This window comes from Oscarella lobularis, chromosome 1 (genome assembly GCF_947507565.1).
Source record: "Oscarella lobularis chromosome 1, ooOscLobu1.1, whole genome shotgun sequence".
Lineage (NCBI taxonomy): Eukaryota > Metazoa > Porifera > Homoscleromorpha > Homosclerophorida > Oscarellidae > Oscarella > Oscarella lobularis.
In genome coordinates, this window is record NC_089175.1 from 4,521,375 (window position 1) to 4,539,148 (window position 17,774).

General features: G+C 43.7%; 6 protein-coding genes and 1 long non-coding RNA gene across 11 annotated transcripts; 1 reads left to right on the plus strand and 6 right to left on the minus strand.

The window, feature by feature from the left end:
* Window positions 1-65: 65 nt before the first annotated feature.
* LOC136199397 (uncharacterized) lies at window positions 66-1,705 on the minus strand. Its single transcript, XM_065989576.1, has 2 exons — window positions 1,235-1,705; window positions 66-1,166 (listed from the first exon to the last, which is right to left on the minus strand). Exons 1-2 carry the CDS (start codon window positions 1,688-1,690, stop codon window positions 348-350), a joined length of 1,275 nt encoding a protein of 424 aa, XP_065845648.1. The 5' UTR covers window positions 1,691-1,705; the 3' UTR covers window positions 66-347.
* Window positions 1,706-2,868: 1,163 nt separating this feature from the next.
* On the minus strand, window positions 2,869-4,760 carry LOC136199367 (kelch-like protein 31). 2 transcript variants are annotated; one of them, XM_065989547.1, is made up of 3 exons: window positions 4,075-4,760; window positions 3,866-4,016; window positions 2,869-3,810 (listed from the first exon to the last, which is right to left on the minus strand). In XM_065989547.1, the coding sequence occupies exons 2-3, from the start codon at window positions 4,004-4,006 to the stop codon at window positions 2,929-2,931; spliced, it is 1,023 nt and encodes a 340-aa protein (XP_065845619.1). In that variant the 5' UTR covers window positions 4,007-4,016; window positions 4,075-4,760; the 3' UTR covers window positions 2,869-2,928. The 2 variants fall into 2 exon arrangements, with proteins under 2 accessions (XP_065845619.1, XP_065845618.1); XM_065989546.1 differs by having other exon boundaries at window positions 3,866-4,020; window positions 4,075-4,758.
* LOC136199373 (uncharacterized) lies at window positions 4,532-6,048 on the plus strand. The gene is made up of 3 exons (XR_010673051.1): window positions 4,532-4,660; window positions 4,716-4,859; window positions 4,923-6,048. It is a non-coding gene; the product is annotated as an uncharacterized lncRNA (long non-coding RNA).
* Window positions 4,833-6,586, minus strand: LOC136199365 (uncharacterized). The gene is made up of 3 exons (XM_065989544.1): window positions 6,055-6,586; window positions 5,824-5,993; window positions 4,833-5,768 (listed from the first exon to the last, which is right to left on the minus strand). The coding sequence occupies exons 1-3, from the start codon at window positions 6,341-6,343 to the stop codon at window positions 4,911-4,913; spliced, it is 1,317 nt and encodes a 438-aa protein (XP_065845616.1). The 5' UTR covers window positions 6,344-6,586; the 3' UTR covers window positions 4,833-4,910.
* Window positions 6,587-6,922: 336 nt separating this feature from the next.
* On the minus strand, window positions 6,923-9,763 carry LOC136199364 (glucose-6-phosphate exchanger SLC37A2-like). Of its 4 annotated transcripts, XM_065989542.1 has the most exons (20): window positions 9,628-9,763; window positions 9,328-9,409; window positions 9,193-9,277; window positions 9,062-9,143; window positions 8,955-9,010; window positions 8,802-8,902; window positions 8,697-8,752; window positions 8,554-8,643; window positions 8,426-8,499; window positions 8,344-8,381; window positions 8,166-8,288; window positions 8,018-8,111; window positions 7,799-7,959; window positions 7,694-7,742; window positions 7,568-7,641; window positions 7,440-7,518; window positions 7,347-7,384; window positions 7,145-7,204; window positions 7,020-7,092; window positions 6,923-6,970 (listed from the first exon to the last, which is right to left on the minus strand). In XM_065989542.1, exons 1-19 carry the CDS (start codon window positions 9,717-9,719, stop codon window positions 7,030-7,032), a joined length of 1,497 nt encoding a protein of 498 aa, XP_065845614.1. In that variant the 5' UTR covers window positions 9,720-9,763; the 3' UTR covers window positions 6,923-6,970; window positions 7,020-7,029. The 4 variants fall into 4 exon arrangements, 3 of the variants coding, with proteins under 3 accessions (XP_065845614.1, XP_065845615.1, XP_065845613.1); XM_065989543.1 differs by having other exon boundaries at window positions 6,923-7,092; window positions 9,211-9,277; XM_065989541.1 differs by having other exon boundaries at window positions 6,923-7,092.
* Window positions 9,764-9,814: 51 nt separating this feature from the next.
* Window positions 9,815-12,991, minus strand: LOC136199363 (glucose-6-phosphate exchanger SLC37A2-like). Its single transcript, XM_065989540.1, has 22 exons — window positions 12,871-12,991; window positions 12,541-12,622; window positions 12,409-12,484; window positions 12,268-12,346; window positions 12,154-12,209; window positions 11,990-12,090; window positions 11,879-11,934; window positions 11,731-11,823; window positions 11,607-11,680; window positions 11,519-11,556; window positions 11,389-11,466; window positions 11,284-11,325; window positions 11,127-11,220; window positions 10,905-11,068; window positions 10,800-10,848; window positions 10,661-10,734; window positions 10,532-10,610; window positions 10,427-10,476; window positions 10,308-10,367; window positions 10,199-10,257; window positions 9,983-10,032; window positions 9,815-9,933 (listed from the first exon to the last, which is right to left on the minus strand). The coding sequence occupies exons 1-22, from the start codon at window positions 12,969-12,971 to the stop codon at window positions 9,887-9,889; spliced, it is 1,602 nt and encodes a 533-aa protein (XP_065845612.1). The 5' UTR covers window positions 12,972-12,991; the 3' UTR covers window positions 9,815-9,886.
* A 1,740-nt stretch (window positions 12,992-14,731) lies between these two features.
* LOC136199528 (glucose-6-phosphate exchanger SLC37A2-like) lies at window positions 14,732-17,763 on the minus strand. Its single transcript, XM_065989743.1, has 20 exons — window positions 17,608-17,763; window positions 17,264-17,345; window positions 17,104-17,206; window positions 16,965-17,043; window positions 16,842-16,897; window positions 16,689-16,789; window positions 16,579-16,634; window positions 16,435-16,527; window positions 16,311-16,384; window positions 16,223-16,260; window positions 16,093-16,170; window positions 15,988-16,029; window positions 15,835-15,928; window positions 15,616-15,776; window positions 15,504-15,552; window positions 15,365-15,438; window positions 15,236-15,314; window positions 15,132-15,181; window positions 15,013-15,072; window positions 14,732-14,962 (listed from the first exon to the last, which is right to left on the minus strand). Exons 1-20 carry the CDS (start codon window positions 17,748-17,750, stop codon window positions 14,900-14,902), a joined length of 1,575 nt encoding a protein of 524 aa, XP_065845815.1. The 5' UTR covers window positions 17,751-17,763; the 3' UTR covers window positions 14,732-14,899.
* Between the last annotated feature and the right edge of the window lie 11 nt (window positions 17,764-17,774).

Sequence of the window (17,774 nt, forward strand, 5' to 3'; positions counted from 1 at the left end):
TCTCAGATTTCGATTTACGAAAGGGTATATTGATTCTACTTTGGGCGCCTAGGAAAGTGGACGAAGTGAATGCACTAAGTAAATACTCGTACAGTATTTTCTAATAAAGAAATATATATTTGGGGAGAAAATGTTTATCTTGACGTTTGATATCTGCCATTTCTCCTTTCTTAGCTGCTCGTATATCGCCTTTTCAAAGCCGACCGTGACAGTCATATTGCTGGACCCTGATGACTTTGAAGACTCTGCTGTGCATGTAGGTACAATTCTAACAATATCAGGTATACTAAAGGGTTATCTATGAAAATGTCAAAAGCCAATATTGTGTGACGAAGTCTGCCAAGCATCTACAGTTCAAAGTGTTCTACGAAATTAGAAAAAGTGTTTCCACCTGCAACGTACAACTTATTGTCTTCCGTTGTGCAGGCTCCATGTCCAATGCGATTACCTGTCATTGGGGGCAACGGGAGCCAACTATTCGTTTCCTTATAATAAATCTCGACCGCATTTTGTGTTGGTAATCCCCCCGTTGCAATAAGTTCGCCATGTAGAGATGACAACTCGCATAACTTATTGGTTGTAGGACACAGATTTATCCACTTTTCTGCCGCCATGTCAAAGCATTCAACAACGTTGCTGGCAGTTGAAGATTCATGAAGCCCGCCTCCAATAAATAGTTGATTGTTCGCAATTGTTAGGGAGCAACCGTACCGTCCACGAATCATACTCGGGAGACACGTCCATTCATAGGTTCTACTGTTGAAACAAGTGACGACCTGGCTTGTGCTCCCCAACTTATCTGCTCCTCCGACTAGGAAAATTTTTTCTTTGTGACCAATTGCAGAGGTGCGAAATGGCAGATGACCATCTGGTACTGTTGGCAAGACCTTTCCGGTATTCTTAAGTTCGACTATGTATTGAGATGTTTCATTGCCAGTGAGAATGTATCCTTCATTTTGGCATTTTATTAGACATCTTACGTTCACGCCAACGCATGATTCTTCCCATCTACCATCATCTGCCAATTGAAAGATGTAATGACCTTGGGCAATCGTAATTGCTCTGTTGATCTCTTCTATTTGCCCACTGCTGTAACGCTGTAGAAGACGAGGTGATTCTACTAGTTTCTTCCATTGGAAACGGCCTTTTGAGAGCTGTGGTTTAGGCTAATCATGCAAGAGAACACGATGTCACACGACAATAAGTTTACTTTCCCATCCTACTGGCGGAGTACCTCATGCTTCAATCTCATTCCTGACAAAAGCATCTCCAAAGCAAACACACGTTTTTCTGCTTCCAAAGTCCTTTGTTTCTCTGCCGCAAGTTGACAACTTGAAGAATATGAGAAGAATTCCTTGCTGTAGTTACACCGCGCACATGTCAAACCCCTTTGTGGAGGGAGTTCGAGTATTTTTACAATATGCTCCTGCCCTCCTGTTCTTCTCAATGCATCCACAAATGCGTCGTAACGGTCGCGAGCTCCTTTTCGCGGTAAAATATCCATTAGTAGCATGCGCGCTTTGTCGCGCTTCGTCACGCTGGGGAGCCGAAGACGCTCCCAGTCGTCGCGGCTGATCAATTCGTACGCCGTCAGCTTATCGAGGAGCTCGCCCTCAACGTCGACGACATCGACGAGAGCATCGAGACGAGGAACGACGAATTCATCCCACGGATTCGCTGCTATTTCCATCGGCGGCACCGGACTCGGAGCGATGGAGGAAAGGTGTGATTCTAGAGAATTCTAGAATCACGTGACCAGAGGTACTATCTCTTGACCCCCCAGGGTCCTCGGGTTTTCCCCGTAACGTCATCGTACAGCCACAATCAATAATGTGATATGAATAAATAGGAGTATAATCAGACTACAGCTATTGCACATGCAAATGAGAGTAGTCATATCAGAGAAATGCCCTTTTTGACAGGACTACTTTCTTCTCTTTCTTTTCATCAAGTATGCTCTTCTAATTCCGGTACAGTGCTGTAATAAGCATATGGATTTCTCCAGCCAGTTCCCTGATAAGAGAAAAGCCCGACGATAAGCTTAGATGGCGTCTTTTTTGAGCGGAAACATGCTGTGAGAATACCTTCATCTACAGTACAAAGAATATTGGGTAGTAGGACCCCATAAAAATTATATAAAGTTTGATGAATTGTCTCTTCCAGAACGGTTCAAGAAAATTTGTTATGCGTCCGTGTTCGTCGAAGCAACTGAACCAGTGAATTAATTAAATTAATTAAACGCTGTGGGACCCTTTTGTAGTAGAATGTCCACGAGCAGATCGCATGCATATCGTCTTGATCGGTTTTAGAAGAAAGCCGTAGTTTTTGCAAATTAGGCCTGACGATCTCTTCCCATCTCGCGAATCTGTCATTGTGCGCCACAGTAGGGCTAGAGCGCACGAAGGAAGCAGATTACGCCGCGGACTAGCGTCTTTTTAAGACCCGCGCGGGGACTTCCCCTGCCTTGGCGTATTTCATTATATATCGCGCATTTGATTGGTGGCACCTCCCCACGTACGTCACGTAGGCGGCCGAAGCTCCCGAACGACTACACGTGCAACGAAAGCGTTTAGCTTTGAAAGACAACGCTTGCGCTGGCAGTAGTCACATGTCGGAGTGAGAAGTTTGTCGGAGTGAGAAGTTAAAAGCCTCAAATTAGGCCGATTGACGCGGCTTCTTACCGCACCCGGCCATGCCAGGCCATGCCAGGCCATGCAGCCCGGAGTATACAGTATATAGCGCTCCGGCGGATCGCGCTTTGTCCTCCCATGCGGTCGTCGCCACGAATCAAATTCATCCGCGCGCCGACCGAGACCTACGCCATTTCGAAAGTCTGCGTGTAAGTTAAATATTTATCAGTCGTCACTGTGGACTCAACTTTGCCCCATATTGATACAGTAAAGGTAAGAGAAGTTATTTATGAAAAAGTCAAAAATTAAGAACAGTTTCTGTAGTTTGTAGGGGACGAAGTGACGGTTCACAATCTAAGCCTTCTATTGAACCGTATGATCCCCATCCACCAACTACAAACAAGCGACCATCGCCCGTTGTGCAGGCACCGTGATGATATCTCGGTTTGCTCATGGAAGGAAGTGGCAACCACGAATTGTTTTCGTCGGCGTAAACATTGACGACTTGGCTTGCTGCAAGTCCCAAGCTATTGATGCCCCCTGTGGCCACAGGTCTGCCATACAGATTAGTGATCTCGCACGCTTTCTCCGTTGTTGGGCACTTCTGAGTCCACCGTTCTGCACCCAGTGATAAGCATTCTACTGAATTACATGGCTTGTTTTTAGCATTCCATCCGCCACCTATAAAAAGTCTGTCATCAATGAAAGACATCGAGCAGTTGAACCGTCCGTGACTCAAAGACTGAATTGGGATCCATCCGTCACCACTATTTCTTAGATCGAAACAGTGAGCCTGAGTGCTTCCGGTTGTGCCCTCGTTTCCTCCAACGGCGTAGAGAATGCCCTGGTTTGCTTTGATTGACACACCAGGTATGTTCACTGGCAATGCCGTCACTTCTTTTAGACTACTCTTCTTTTCAAAATACTCAAAAATTTTCCATGTGCTTTCTTCGCAACCTTCAATGAAGCACCTTCCGTCGCTTTCGATTAGCTGATGAATGGGTATCCTGACGTTCTTTGATTTTTGCCATTTCTTTGTTCTTTTCAACTTGTGTACTGTATTCTGGCGACCAATAAGGATAGTGTCGTTGACTTCTGCGACGCATCCTGAAGCAGCTTCAAGTGAACTTGGCAATTCAGATTTGACTCTCGTCCATATGGGCATTGGCCACCCAGTCTCCTAGGAAGAACTCAGCTGACAAAAAAAGTATTGTTTTAGTACTAAACTGAATTACTTTGTGCTTTATCTGGAGGCCAATGGAAATTAATTTTTCATTTATTATGTACCACTTTTTGTCTTGTGGTTGTTTCATCTTTGTCAGATGTCTCTTGGCTGCACGCAACTCGATGCTCTTTTTCCTCAGCGTTTTCTTCATCTTTCTAAATCTGTCTGCAGTGTAATGATAAAATGGAGATATCTTTGAATTTCAATTTGGAATCTGACCCGTTTCTAGCGGCTGCTGAAGAACGTCCTTTACAATGCACTTCTGTCCGGTTTTTATCAGCAGACGAACAAAAGTGCTATAGGCATGGGGACCCTTCTGCGGCAGAATTTCCGTGAGCAGATCGCGTGTCTTGTCTCAATTAGTTTTGGAAGGAAGTCGAATGTCTTCCCATTCGTCATCGTTGAGAAGTTTTTGGGCATAAAGGTGATCAAGAAGACTCTTTAGTTTGATGAGGTGAACCAGGTCAGGCAGATTAGGCCTAACAACGTCTTCCCATGGATCTGCCATCGTTTATGTCACAGTAGCGTTAGATAACGCTTAGAAAGAAGATCTGAAATACAATGTAGCAGTCACAGGCTCACGCAAAGGCAAAATACGAAAAGCGTACTGCGCGCCTCCTACTGCGCATGTCTAGAACCCGGAGAACTTTCTCTCCTCTCCGGCCCCAGCAAAAAGCCTGTCAAGCACGACGAGTGCGTGTCAAGACGATAAACGACGCGGCTCGTCCAAACAGGAAGACAAACGACGACCGGCGACGAAGGCGACGAAACGCCATGACTTCGCTCAGCCAGTGAGAAGACTTCAGTGAGAAAACGAGTCAATCGATCGCTTGACGTGCGGAACGACCAGTTCATCTCAGTAGAGACGGAAAGAGAACAACAATGAGGACTCATCAGGAGCCAACTTGCCAAGAGCACTTTTCCTTGGGGACCGAGGGTATTTCCCTTGGAAGCCGAGCGTGCGCGAAATGTACACACACACATCGTTCCATATTTGTAAAACGGTAATTACATTAGTCAACCGATTCAACAGCTAGTTCTAATTGCGCGTTTACTCACGCGTCTAGATCTAAACTCTCTGCTGATCCGTTCGATCCCAACCCGCCAACGACGACCAAGCGATCATCGCTCGTCGTGCAGACGCCGTGATAGTATCTCGACTTGTTCATCGAAGGAAGCGGCAACCACGATTTCTTTTCGTCGTCGTATACTTCTACGGCCTTGCTTCCGCGTCCCAACTCGTCGACTCCTCCTATTGCCACAAGCCTGCCGTACAGACTCGCCAACTGACACGATCTCTCGGTTGTCGGATGCAGCTGGGTCCATTTAGGATGTTCTGCGTCCAGCGATAAGCGTTCTACTGACCTGCATGGCTCACGCTCAGCAGTCCATCCACCACCTGCATAGAGATTGCGATCAGTGATAGACAGGGAACAATCGAACCGTCCGCCACTCAAAGACTGGAATGAGATCCATTTATCGGTTTGAAGGTTGTAACAGTGAACTTGAGCAGTTCCAATGTTGTTCCTCTTTCCTCCGACGACGTAGATCTTTTCCTCGTTGGCTATCATTGACATGCTGGATATGCTGTCAGTGTATTTCTCTGGTAACGTTGTCACTTCTTTAGTGTTTCCTTTTGAGTACTCGAATATTTTCCATTTGCCTTTGTCGCGACTTAGAATGAAACACTTTCCTTGGCATTCACACAGCTTGTAAATGTTTATCTTGACGTTTGATACCTGCCATTTCTCCTTTCTTAGCTGCTCGTATATCGCCTTTTCAAAGCCGACCGTGACAGTGCCATTCACATTTGCCACGCGTCCTGAAACAGCTCCTTTGTAATACGAGTTTGGCAGGTCGGATTTGACTGGACAGTCAGTGACTCTTTTCCAGTTAGGCACTGGCCCAGTCTCCTGCGCAGAGGTGTTCAACTTAATTAAAGCCAGTTTAGGCTAACACGAATTCTACCTTATACTTCACGCGTAGGCCAATGGAAATTATTTTTTCATGCATTCTGCACTGCTTTTTGATCTGCAACTGTTTTGTCTCCATTACTTCACGCAGCTCTTTTTTCTTGTTCCTGACTTCCTCGAACGGCTTCCTTTTCACCTCTTTCATTCTGATTTTGCCAGTGGTTTCTGTCAATTGAATAAAGAACGAATTTGCACTGTGATTAGTTTGTTATCAGTCAAATCTGACCATTTTCTGAAGGTATAAGAAATTTTGTTACGATATGCTTTTGTCCTGTTAGTAGGAGCGACTGAACCAGTGCATCAAACGCTGTTGAATCCTTTCGTGGTAAAATGTCCACGAGCAGATCGCGTGTTTTCTCTCGATAGGTTTTAGAACCAAGTCGTAGTTTTTCCCATTCGTCTTTATCAAGAATGCGTTTGGCGTACAGATCAGAGATGAGACTGTCGGGCGCAATAAGATCGACCAGTTGAGTCAAATGAGGCCTGACAATATCTTCCCATCGTCGATCTGCCATTGTTTGTGCGCCACAGTGGCAAGAGCGCACGAGAGAAGCGGATTACCACCGCGGACTAGCGTCTTTTTGAGATGCGCGCGGGGACTTCGGTGGTTCCCTTCGACTCCCCTTGGTGTATTTACATTATATATCGCGCTTTTGATTGGTGGCACCCAGAGCCCTACTGTATAATCTAATTATAGGGAGGGCTCTGGTGGCCACTCCCCACGTACGTCGAACTATTAGCTGTTTGCTTCCTCCTGTGGGGCCCCTCGCCGATTCGCTGGCTATGATTTTTCCGTTTGTCGGGTGCTGTTGAGTTCACCGATACGCATTCTACTACATTGCATGGTTTGTGTTAATTAAGATATCTGCCGGCCTACGGAGCCGAATATCAATGTTAGCCGCCCGTGCCTAACGACTTGATTTTGGTTCATTTTCTAGGCCATACCAGCAAACCTACTGTAGTAAGCATTTTTCTCCAACTTCAACAAAAATCTGGCTATAGCTGGGGCTCCTCCTACAACCAGTCGCAAAGGTCCGAAATGGCAGATGACCACCTGGTAGACTGGTGCTATTGCCTAGGTTTCCCCCGTAACGTCATCGTCAATTACCACGGGTAAAATCACAGAACAATCAGGCTAGCTACTGCACATACAACATGCAAGTGAGAGTATTTATCACGGAAGCCTTTCACCTGACAGAGACTACTTTCTTGTCCTTCTCTTCATCAAGTACCGAATATCTTGTATGACGATGCGCGTAAGAAGCTAACGAATAGGTATGATTAGTCTTCATCTTCATGAAATTCTCAATACCCACCAGACCAGATATTGCACACGCTGTAATAAGCATATAGAATACATTCTTCCAGCCAGTCCCCTAATAAAAGAAAGCACATCGATGAGACAGTCAGTTGATTAGAGCAAAGACCATTCTGTCATTAATAATTGTTCTATGATACTAGTAACCCAATATTCTTTGTACTAGATGCAGGTATCATATTTGATGAATTGTCTCTTACCGCTATCCAGCCGGTGAGAAACGGTCCCACTGCCGCACCTAGGAGCGTAGCACGTTATCTACAACACACAATGAGTATGATTTTCCTATGTACCTGACGTTCCTGTGCCGTCAATTATTGCTGTCACCGTAGCTTTGGCCTTGTCATTTCCTCGAAGCGTTTTATGAGTTCCCTTAAGTAAAATAATTGACGCCTGGCAGGGCTCCAGTTCTCTCAAATACCAAATCAGCAGAAACGGCTGTTGTTATAAGAGCATAGGGCCCATTGACAAAAAAACCGCACATAAAAGATAATCCTGTAAATAGAGATATTAGTCCATACATTGAAACGATTTACTTTTCCCAAACCTATTGTCGCTCCCTCGGACAATCCTCCATATCTGTTGTAAATAAACAGCTAAGGTGATAAACAGTAGGAAAAAACATTTGAAAAATAGCCTTTGCTTATCTTACCGCGGGTATTGACGAATACGTCATGAGCACGGTTGCAATACCGCGAACTTTCAGTACGTCCGACAGATAGCCAATAAAAATGGATCCAACGATTCCTCCAACGTCATAAAATGTCGAGTAATAAGCCGCCTTCTCTTCACTGATGTACTGCCCATTGATTTCTACACCGCCAGAAAGAAATAGGATGGCGACTTTTGACAATACCATTCAGTGACTTACTTAGGGTGTTGTGTATGTAAAATGGAAGCCAATAGAGAAACGTGTATGCAACCAGTTTGGCAAAGAAGAGCGAGGCGGCGTATTCTATGACGCCCTTCAAACAAAAGTACTTCTATAGCGTAGTCAACACACTGATTATTGCATGTACTGGAATTCTGAGGGCTCTGCATAATCCCACGGCTTTTGGGGGCGCGTTTGATACAGGTACCGTCGTCTCTGTTGTTTGATGGGAATCTTGATCTATTAGTGAATCCTCTTCAGAAGGCAATTCCTCGATTAAATAAAACATATTTTGTATGTGATTGTTAACAATTTTGGGAACGTACGTGGTGCTGAGGAGGCGAGACGTTCATTTCACTCGGATCTGAAGAAACGGTAAGCCATTTTACTTATGTATCATTTAATTACCGGACGGTAAATACAAAGCGGTCAGTATGCCCATCCCACAGTTGATTAATCCGGGCACAATAAACGACCATCCCCTGTGAGTAAAACAATTTCATCAGTAGGAATTCATAACTTGGATTTATTGGTACCAATGAGCTACTACAGCTCCCGCTATCAGAGATCCAAGAATATTTCCCACGGAAGTGTGAGCGTTCCATATGCCCAAGATAAGACCACGGCTAATTGAAATGCTCATAGTGATGACGTTATAGTGACTACTTAGTAGTAGTACTTTTCTAGTCCAAACCAATTCGCCACAACAGCTACCACACTTGGCCACCCAGTCGACTAGAGAGAAAGACAATAGATCAACACGTTACCGTTTCTATGATTTGACCTGGAAAGCTCCAGCCAATATTTGCATAACAGCAAAATACCACAGACCGTGGTAATTCCAAAAGTAGGGAAGCCCAAGTGCTGAAGTAAAGATGCCAGATCCTAACAACACGACACACTTTAGATGATACATAGTACAAAGTTTATACTGCACCCAGCAATCCAATTAGAAGAAAGTAGCGAAGGTTCATTCGATCTCCAATTTGACCACTAAAATCATTCACTTCAAAGCAAAATTCATTTATATCACATGCATCGTACCTGATAAAGAACATGGTGACAGCGTAAGCGACTAGGAAACACGTATCGAGAGTCCCAAGGTACACTTTGCCATAAGGACCATCTAAGTAAAATTATTCGAAGTAGTCAACGTTATGTGTGCAAATTTTTACCGAATGGCTCCCAGCCACCAGTGCAATTTGCCGTCGCGTTCTGAGTCCAATTATGCGTCGTTACAGTCGTACAATTCCAAGCATTCTAAAAAATTAAAATAATTAATTAAAACTGACGGCGATTAAAGACGTCACCTTGACAACGCTTATCGCTTTGCGAGACAGATGATACGAAGCGTAGATGAAAAACGTGAAAACAATGACAAAACCCCGATATCTATAATAGGCACAATACACGGACACGTCACGGAACACCTGCGAAGCGCGGCGTGACCGCGGCGTGACGATCACGGGATCATCACGCCGCGTTCACGAGGCGAGCGGCACTCTGAGCCACAAAGCCCCTATATAATATATTCAACATAGAGAAGCTAGTCGTGCGCATATGCGGGCGTATAGATATCGCTACACAACGAGTTCGTTTTACTCGCGTACATGCGATCTTTTCGTCTGTTCCTCGCGCGTTTGACGTCGTTGGGAAGACAGAAGAAGCCCAGCGGTGGACTTGGGGCGATAAAATTGTTCATGGGCACTTGAAATGCAAAATAGCGGACGCTTCCAAAGCGGATGTTGCAAGTAAACGTTGCCCCCCGGATTGTTTACATACATAGAAATCACATGATCATTGAGAACTCCACTTCATATACTCTCCTCTGACTAGACAAAATCGTTTGGACCTCAACTAACGAGGTCCTCAGAACCTAACTCCGATATTTCTGTACTTCGAGACGAAAATAGTTTCTTCAATAATTAAATAATTAATCAACTTCGCTGCCCGATTCGTTGCTACCCAGTTCCGTTAGCTGAACAGACTCTACTTCGTATCGACATCGTTCCCGTCTGAAACAAGTCAATTAAATATATAATAGTCTAAATAACCTAGATAGCCAGCATGCAGGTGGACAGAACACAACGTGGCGCAATTAAATAAAATAACGTGCAAGACATAATAATTAAAGGCGAGGCAAAAAGAAAGAAAGTGGTAAAAAAGGCGGACGTGGCTTACTTTTTGCAGCATCGTTTGAACAAGTTCCGGATGTCTCGCACTAAAATACGCGTCAGAAGCTAAAAGAAAGCCATAAATCGACAGTCACGTTATATGATATAACATTCACCAGTCCAGAAAGAGCGGAGGCCACAATGAGCATATAAAATACGTTCTTCCAACCAGTTTCCTGTGTAATACAATGGATGTTGTGTGCCATGCAAACGTACTCTACAAAATCTTTCTTACGCTATCGGATCCAGCAATCCAGCCGGTAAGAAATGGGCCCACAGCAGCACCTATAGATACACTAGTAAAAGCAGTTGGTACCATTTCCGATAATTAAGCGCTTGCCTATTGATCCCGTGCCGTCTATTATGGCTGCGACCGTTGCCTTGGCCTTCTCGCTGCCTTCGAGTGATTTATGAGTTCCCTAAAAAATTTCTTTGCTAAATTAATCACTGTAAATTATTCTTTTGATACCAAATCGGCGGAAACGGCTGTCGTTATTAGAGAGTAAGGCCCGTTGACGAAGAATCCACAAATCAGAGATAACGCTGTAAATACAGCAACAGGCTTTCATAAAAAATAGCACTTTGTATTATATATTGGCAATGTGTACCTATAGCCATTTTCTCAGAATCGCCGCCATAGAGTTCATAGAAGAACAACTAAGCCAACATCATATATAGAAATAAAACGGGTAACTGAAAGGGATCTTTTTTACCGCTGGTATTGACAAAACTGTCATGAGAACGCAGGCGATTCCGCGCACTTTCAGTATATCAGACAAGTATCCAACTGCAATCGACCCAACGATTCCACCAATATCAAAAAATGTCGAGAAGTAGGCCGCCTTTGTTTTGCTCACAGGTTTACCGGCACTGTCTTCTGCATTAGGACATGAAGTCAGAGGAAGATGATTGCTTTACGAATAGATGTTTCTCACTTAGCGTGCTGTGTATGTAAAAGGGGAGCCAGTAGAGAAATGTGTAGGCGACGAGTTTGGCAAAGAAAAGCGAGCCAGAGTACTCCAAGACTCCCTTAACAAATCACGCAATAAATAAATTAGACAAGCGAAAAACAATAGCGTCGGTATTTTTTACCGGAATTTGAAGGGCTTTGCATATTCCAACAGCTTTCGAAGACTGCAATAAGAGAATGAATTAATTAATTCAAAGAATTTATTAATATGATTATCTGCTACTGACTTGAGACCCTGTGCTTGTGAAGGAGGCGGTCGACACCTTTCTTGCGTTCATTAACGGATTATTTTCAACAGAGAATTCCTGAAATGAATTGGGTAGATGCGTATAAAGACTTTGTTACTGTACATTGTACATGATGATTAGGAGGCAGTGCTTGGACTTCATCTGGGTCTGATGTACATTTTAAATTAACCAATTATGGACCGTTTATATGAACCTACCTGCAGGCAGAAACAAAGCGGTCATGATGCCCAATGAGCCAATGATTAGACCAGGAACAATAAATGACCATTCCCTATAGAGAAAAAATATATTATTAGCTAATCGGTTTCTTGCTAAATGTACCAATAGTGGTGCACAAAATATCCTGCTATAAGAGATCCAAGAATATTTCCAACAGACGTGTGAGAATTCCATATGCCCATGATAAGACCCCGACTGAAAAAAAAAAACGATAAATGTTTTGATAGTAATTTAATTCAATTGCACATACTTTCCCCTTCCAAACCAATTAGCCATTACGGCTACAACACTTGGCCATCCAGTAGACTATAATTTTACCAAAATAATACTGAATTAATTAATTAATAGCTATATTTTGAACCTGAAACATTCCGCCCAATACTTGCACGACAACGAAGTATGCCAATACGTGGATATTCAAAAAGTGAGCAAAACCAAGTGCGGCAGTAAATAATCCAGATCCTAATTAATTAAGTACCACCTTATCTAGTATCTACGTGAGAAAGTACTTTTCAATAAACATACCAAGCATTCCAATCATCAGAAAGTAACGAAGCTTCATTCTGTCGCCTAGATGACCACTAGATCATAATCATTACACTATTATTGCGTGCAGAGAGACGTGCGGCGAGTTCTTACCTAAAGAACATAGCGACGGCATAAGCAATCAGAAACGACGTATCGAGACTTCCAAGATACACCTTGGAATGGTCACCGTCTACAACGACGTCCCAAATCAATAAATCTACTTTTTTTCAAGTGTGGATACCACCCTCTTACCAAACGGTTTCCAACTAGTGCAGTTCGCTCCGTTAGAGCTATTGTCGGTTGAATTTTGATTGCAGCTCCATGCATTCTAAAAATTCGAATCCAATTATTATGCCGCGCAACGGAACGCAAGTCTCGGGTCACCTTGACAACGCTAATGGCCTTTCGCGAGAGGTGATACGATGCGTAGATGAAAAACGTAAAAACGAGAATGAAACCGCGATATCTAAATCGGGAAACAGCATGAAGAACGCAAGACGTCACGCACGTCACGTCCGGGTAGGAAGAAAATTAGAAAAATCGAAGCACGCTACAGTACTCCCCAAGAATTCACGCCGAAACACTCCAAAAGCTCGTGCAGTTAGTCGCGTTCGCGCTATTTTGAGATGTCATTCGCGTCGTTATGAGTCGGGTGCGAGGTGAGCAAACCCGTTCTGCGTGCGAACGTCGCGTTTCTCCTGTTTTTTTCCTTACAGTCGGCTCTTCGTCGTGACGTCGCGTGTGACGGGAGGGAGGCAGCGAATTCCCAAAGGCGGTTTCGGCTCCATAACGACGTCTAGTAGTTCGTCTTGCATGAGGAGCAGCAGTACGATCGTCGCTTTCGTGGCACGTGCGAAGACATACGGGAATCTCGGTTTGCTAAACTCTGCCACCATAGATAGCTACATGTATCTATGCTGCCACAGCGTACAAAATTCTCGGCAGATCCCTGTATTGTGGTATAGCGGTATTTGTCTCATAATTCACGACGCACTTAAATCTTTTTAAAAATGATGCGCAGCAATTAGTGATCTGCGATCGGCAAAAAAATGATCGTTGCGTGATCTCAATTTTTTTGTTTTTGTTGGGCGTGAATTTTTGTTTTGATCGCGTTCATTTTTTGCGGGGCGTGGATCATGTTTGATTTCATCGCAACGAACGCATATCATCAAAACGAAAAATCAATTGCGAGGGAATTTTTCAATTAGTAAGTTTAGAGAAGAAAAGGAGCGAGACTTTCGTAGTTGAATACCTTGACTAGATACCGCATTTGTATTGTTAACAGTCTCAACTCAACCGTGACAAGTGTCTTCAATTCGTTGCGCGCGAGCGGCGCTTGCGATTCAGGCGCAAGGAACGCCACTCGCGCATAAAAAGTACTCTGTAGCGTTGGCGAGAACGCCCACTTTTGTGGGGCAAGTGTCTCCTTTTCGTTGCGCGCGAGCGACGCTTGCGGTTCAGGCGCAAGGAACGCCACTCTCGCATAAAAAGTACTTTGTAATGTTGGCGGGAACGCCCACTTTCGAGGGGCAAGTGTCTCCCTTTCGTTGCGCGCGAGCGGCGCTTTCGGTTCAGGCGCAAGGAACGCCACTCTCGCATAAAAAGTACTTCGTAATGTTGGCGGGAACGCCCACTTTCGAGGGGTAAGTGTCTCCCTTTCGTTGCGCGCGAGCGGCGCTTGCGGTTCAGGCGCATGGAACACCACTCGCGCATAAAAATTAGCGAACGCCCACTTTTGACAGACTGTTAAAATTTTCTCGGACTGTAACTCTGCACTCAAATCATACATAATAAGACATTTACCAGTCCAGAAAGAGCCGAGGCCGCAATGAGCATATAAAAAACGTTCTTCCAACCAGTTTCTTTAACAAAACAAATGCAATTGCATTCTATGCAAAGATACTCTGTAAATCTTTCTTACGCTATCAGATCCAGCGACCCAGCCGGTAAGAAATGGGCTTACAGCAGCACCTATAGATCCATTGGTAAAACCAGCCAGTACCATTTTAGATAAGCGCTTGCCTATTGATCCCGTGCCGTCTATTATAGCCTTGGCTTTCTCGTTGCCTTCAAGTGATTTATGAGTACCCTAAAGTTTTTGAAATACAGTGTAGTAAATTAATCACTGTAAATTATTATTTTGATACCAAATCGGCGGAAACGGCTGTCGTTATGAGAGAATAAGGCCTATTAACAAATAATCCACAAATCGAAGATAACACTGTATACAGCAGTAGATTAAAACAAAACAATTACATAATAGTTTGAATTTTTTGATGTACCGATAGTCATTTTTCAGATTCGCGACCGTAGAGCTCGTAAAAGAACAACTAAAAGCCAACATCATGAAACTAAAAGCTGGCAACTGAAAAATTGATTTTCACCGCTGGTATTGACAAAACTGTCATAAGGACGCATGCAATGCCGCGCAATTTTAGTCCAGACAAGTATCCGATAGCAATTGACCCTACGATTCCACCAATATCAAAAAACGTTGAGTAGTAGGCCGCCCTCGTTTTGTCCACAAAGTGGCCCCCAACTTCTGCGTTGGGACATGAAGTTAGAGAGGAAGATCATCACTTTAAATATATAATAGTCTAAATAATCCCAGATAGCCAGCAGGTGGACAGAACACAACGTGGCGCAATTAAATAAAATAACGTGCAAGACATAATAATTAAAGGCGAGGCAAAAGAAAGAAAGTGGTAAAAAAGGTAGTCAACGTCCTTCTGGCGGACGTGGCCTACTTTTTGCAGCATCGTTTGAACAAGTTCCGGATGTCTCGCAATAAAATACGCGTCAGAAGCTAAAAGAAAGCCATAAATCGACAGTCACGTTATATGATATAACATTCACCAGTCCAGAAAGAGCGGAGGCGGCAATGAGCATATAAAATACGTGCTTCCAACCAGTTTCCTGTGTAATACAACGGATGTTGTGTGCCATGCAAACGTACTCTACAAAATCTTTCTTACGCTATCGGATCCAGCAATCCAGCCGGTAAGAAATGGGCCCACAGCAGCACCTATAGATACACTAGTAAAAGCAGTCGGTACCATTTCCAATAAAAAGCGCTTGCCTATTGATCCCGTGCCGTCTATTATGGCTGCGACCGTTGCCTTGGCCTTCTCGCTGCCTTCGAGTGATTTATGAGTTCCCTAAAAAATTTCTTGGCTAAATTAATCACTGCAAATTATTATTTTGATACCAAATCGGCGGAAACGGCTGTCGTTATTAGAGAGTAAGGCCCGTTGACGAAGAATCCACAAATCAGAGATAACGCTGTAAATACAGCAACAGGCTTTCATAAAAAATAGCACTTTGTATTATGTATTGGCAATGTGTACCTATAGTCATTTTCTCAGAATCACCACCATAGAGTTCATAGAAGAACAACTAAGCCAACATCATATATATATATATAGAAACGAAACGGGTAACTGAAACGGATCTTTTTACCGCTGGTATTGACAAAACTGTCATGAGAACGCAGGCGATTCCGCGCACTTTCAGTATATCAGACAAGTATCCGACTGCAATCGAACCAACGATTCCACCAATATCGAAAAACGTCGAGTAGTAGGCCGCCCTCGTTTTGTCCACAAAGTGGCCCCCAACTTCTGCGTTGGGACATGAAGTTAGAGGAAGATCATCACTTTAAGAATAGATGTTTCTCACTTAGCGTGCTGTGTATGTAAAAGGGGAGCCAGTAGAGAAACGTGTAGGCAACGAGTTTGGCAAAGAAAAGCGAGCCAGAGTACTCCAAGACTCCCTTCACAAAATCACAAAATAAATTAGACAAGCAAAAAAAATAGCGTCGGTATTTTTTACCGGAATTTGAAGGGCTTTGCATATTCCAACAGCTTTCGAAGACTGCAATAAGAGAATGGATTAATTAATTAAAGGAATTTAATAATATGATTATGTGCTACTGACTTGAGACCCTGTGCTTGTGAAGGAGGCGGTCGACACCTTTCTTGCGTTTATTAACGGATTATTTTCAACAGAGGATTCCTGAAATAAATTGGATAGATGCGTATAAAGACTTAGTTACTGTACATTGTACATGATGATTAGGAGGCAGTGCTTGGACTTCATCTGGGTCTGATGTACATTTTTAATTAACCAATAATGAATCGTTTATATGAACCTACCTGTAGGCAGAAACAAAGCAGTCAGGATGCCCAATGACCCAATGATTAGACCAGGAACAATGAATGACCATTCCCTATAGAGAAAAAAAATATTATTAGCTATTCGATTTCTTGCTAAATGTACCAATAGTGGTGCACAAAATATCCTGCTATAAGAGATCCAAGAATGTTTCCAACAGACGTGTGAGAATTCCATATGCCCATAATGAGACCCCGACTGAAAACAAACGACAATTGTTTTGATATTCAACTAATCTATTGCACATACTTTCCCTTTCCAAACCAATTAGCCATTATAGCCACAACACTTGGCCATCCAGTAGACTACAATATTATATTACCAAAATCAAAACAGTTACGTATTCATATATCAAACACCTGAAAAATTCCGCCCAATAATTGCATGACAACAAAGTATGCCAACACGTGAATATTCCAGAACTGGGCAAAACCGAGTGCTGCAGTAAATAATCCCGATCCTAAAAAAGTAATTTCCACCTCATCTACGTAAGAAAATACTTTTCTCCATACCAAGCATTCCAATCATCAGAAAGTAACGAAGATTCATTCTGTCGCCTAGATGACCACTAGCAGCTCATCATGACATCATTACTATTATTACGTGCATAGAGACGACGTGCTGCGAGTTCTTACCTAAAGAACATAGCGACGGCATAAGCAATCAGAAACGATGTATCGAGACTTCCAAGATACACCTTGGAATGGTCACCGTCTACAACGACGTTTCAAATCAATAAATCCACTTTTTCAAGTGAGGATACCACCCTCTTACCAAACGGTTTCCAACCAGTGCAGTTCGTTGCGTTAGAGCTACTTTCGGTTGAATTTTGATTGCAGCACCTTTCGGTTGAATTTTGATTGCAGCTCCATGCATTCTAAAAATTCGAACCCAATTATTATGGCCGCGCAACGGAACGCAAGTCTCGGGTCACCTTGACAACGCTAATGGCCTTTCGCGAGAGGTGATACGATGCGTAGATGAAAAACGTAAAAACGAGAATGAAACCGCGATACCTAAATCGGGAAAAGCATGAAGAAACGCAAGACGTCACGCCATATCCGGGTAGGAACAAAAATCGAAAGCACGCTAGAGTACTCCCCAAGAATTCACGCCGAAACACGCGCTAATAAGCGCTCTCGGTTAAAAATCGAAAAGCTCGTGCAGTTAGTCGCGTTCGCGCTATTTCGAGATGTCGTTCGCGCTGTTGTGAGTCGGTGCGAGGTGAGTAAACCCGTTCTGCGTGGGAACGTCGCGTTTCTCCGGTTTTTTCCTTACAGTCGGCTCTTCGTCGTGACGTCGCGCGTGACGGGAGGGAGGCAGCGAATTCCCAAAGGCGGCTTCGGCACCATAGCGATGTCTAGTTCGTCTTGCATGAGGCAGCAGTACGATCGTCGCTTCCGTTGGCACGTGCGAAGCATACGGGAATCCCAGTTTGCTCACGA

Coding starts and splice junctions, on each gene's coding strand:
- LOC136199397 (XM_065989576.1), bottom strand. CDS start 1,690: ATGGAAATAGCAGCGAATCCGTGGGATGAATTCGTCGTTCCTCGTCTC. Junction 1,167..1,234: donor GAATGAGATTGAAGCATGAG/GTACTCCGCCAG, acceptor TTGCATGATTAG/CCTAAACCACAGCTCTCAAA.
- LOC136199367 (XM_065989547.1), bottom strand. CDS start 4,006: ATGAAGAAAACGCTGAGGAAAAAGAGCATCGAGTTGCGTGCAGCCAAG. Junction 3,811..3,865: donor GCCTCCAGATAAAGCACAAA/GTAATTCAGTTT, acceptor AGTTCTTCCTAG/GAGACTGGGTGGCCAATGCC.
- LOC136199365 (XM_065989544.1), bottom strand. CDS start 6,343: ATGGCAGATCGACGATGGGAAGATATTGTCAGGCCTCATTTGACTCAA. Junction 5,994..6,054: donor TCTTATACCTTCAGAAAATG/GTCAGATTTGAC, acceptor TTCAATTGACAG/AAACCACTGGCAAAATCAGA. Junction 5,769..5,823: donor GCCTACGCGTGAAGTATAAG/GTAGAATTCGTG, acceptor ACCTCTGCGCAG/GAGACTGGGCCAGTGCCTAA.
- LOC136199364 (XM_065989542.1), bottom strand. CDS start 9,719: ATGAACAATTTTATCGCCCCAAGTCCACCGCTGGGCTTCTTCTGTCTT. Junction 8,500..8,553: donor GGAGCTGTAGTAGCTCATTG/GTACCAATAAAT, acceptor TTTTACTCACAG/GGGATGGTCGTTTATTGTGC. Junction 7,960..8,017: donor TTACATACACAACACCCTAA/GTAAGTCACTGA, acceptor CTGGCGGTGTAG/AAATCAATGGGCAGTACATC.
- LOC136199363 (XM_065989540.1), bottom strand. CDS start 12,971: ATGCAAGACGAACTACTAGACGTCGTTATGGAGCCGAAACCGCCTTTG. Junction 12,210..12,267: donor GCCGTCGCTATGTTCTTTAG/GTAAGAACTCGC, acceptor ATTATGATCTAG/TGGTCATCTAGGCGACAGAA. Junction 11,069..11,126: donor TTACATACACAGCACGCTAA/GTGAGAAACATC, acceptor GTCCTAATGCAG/AAGACAGTGCCGGTAAACCT.
- LOC136199528 (XM_065989743.1), bottom strand. CDS start 17,750: ATGCTTCGCACGTGCCAACGGAAGCGACGATCGTACTGCTGCCTCATG. Junction 16,528..16,578: donor AATTGGTTTGGAAAGGGAAA/GTATGTGCAATA, acceptor GTTTGTTTTCAG/TCGGGGTCTCATTATGGGCA. Junction 14,963..15,012: donor CCTCCGCTCTTTCTGGACTG/GTGAATGTTATA, acceptor GCTTTCTTTTAG/CTTCTGACGCGTATTTTATT.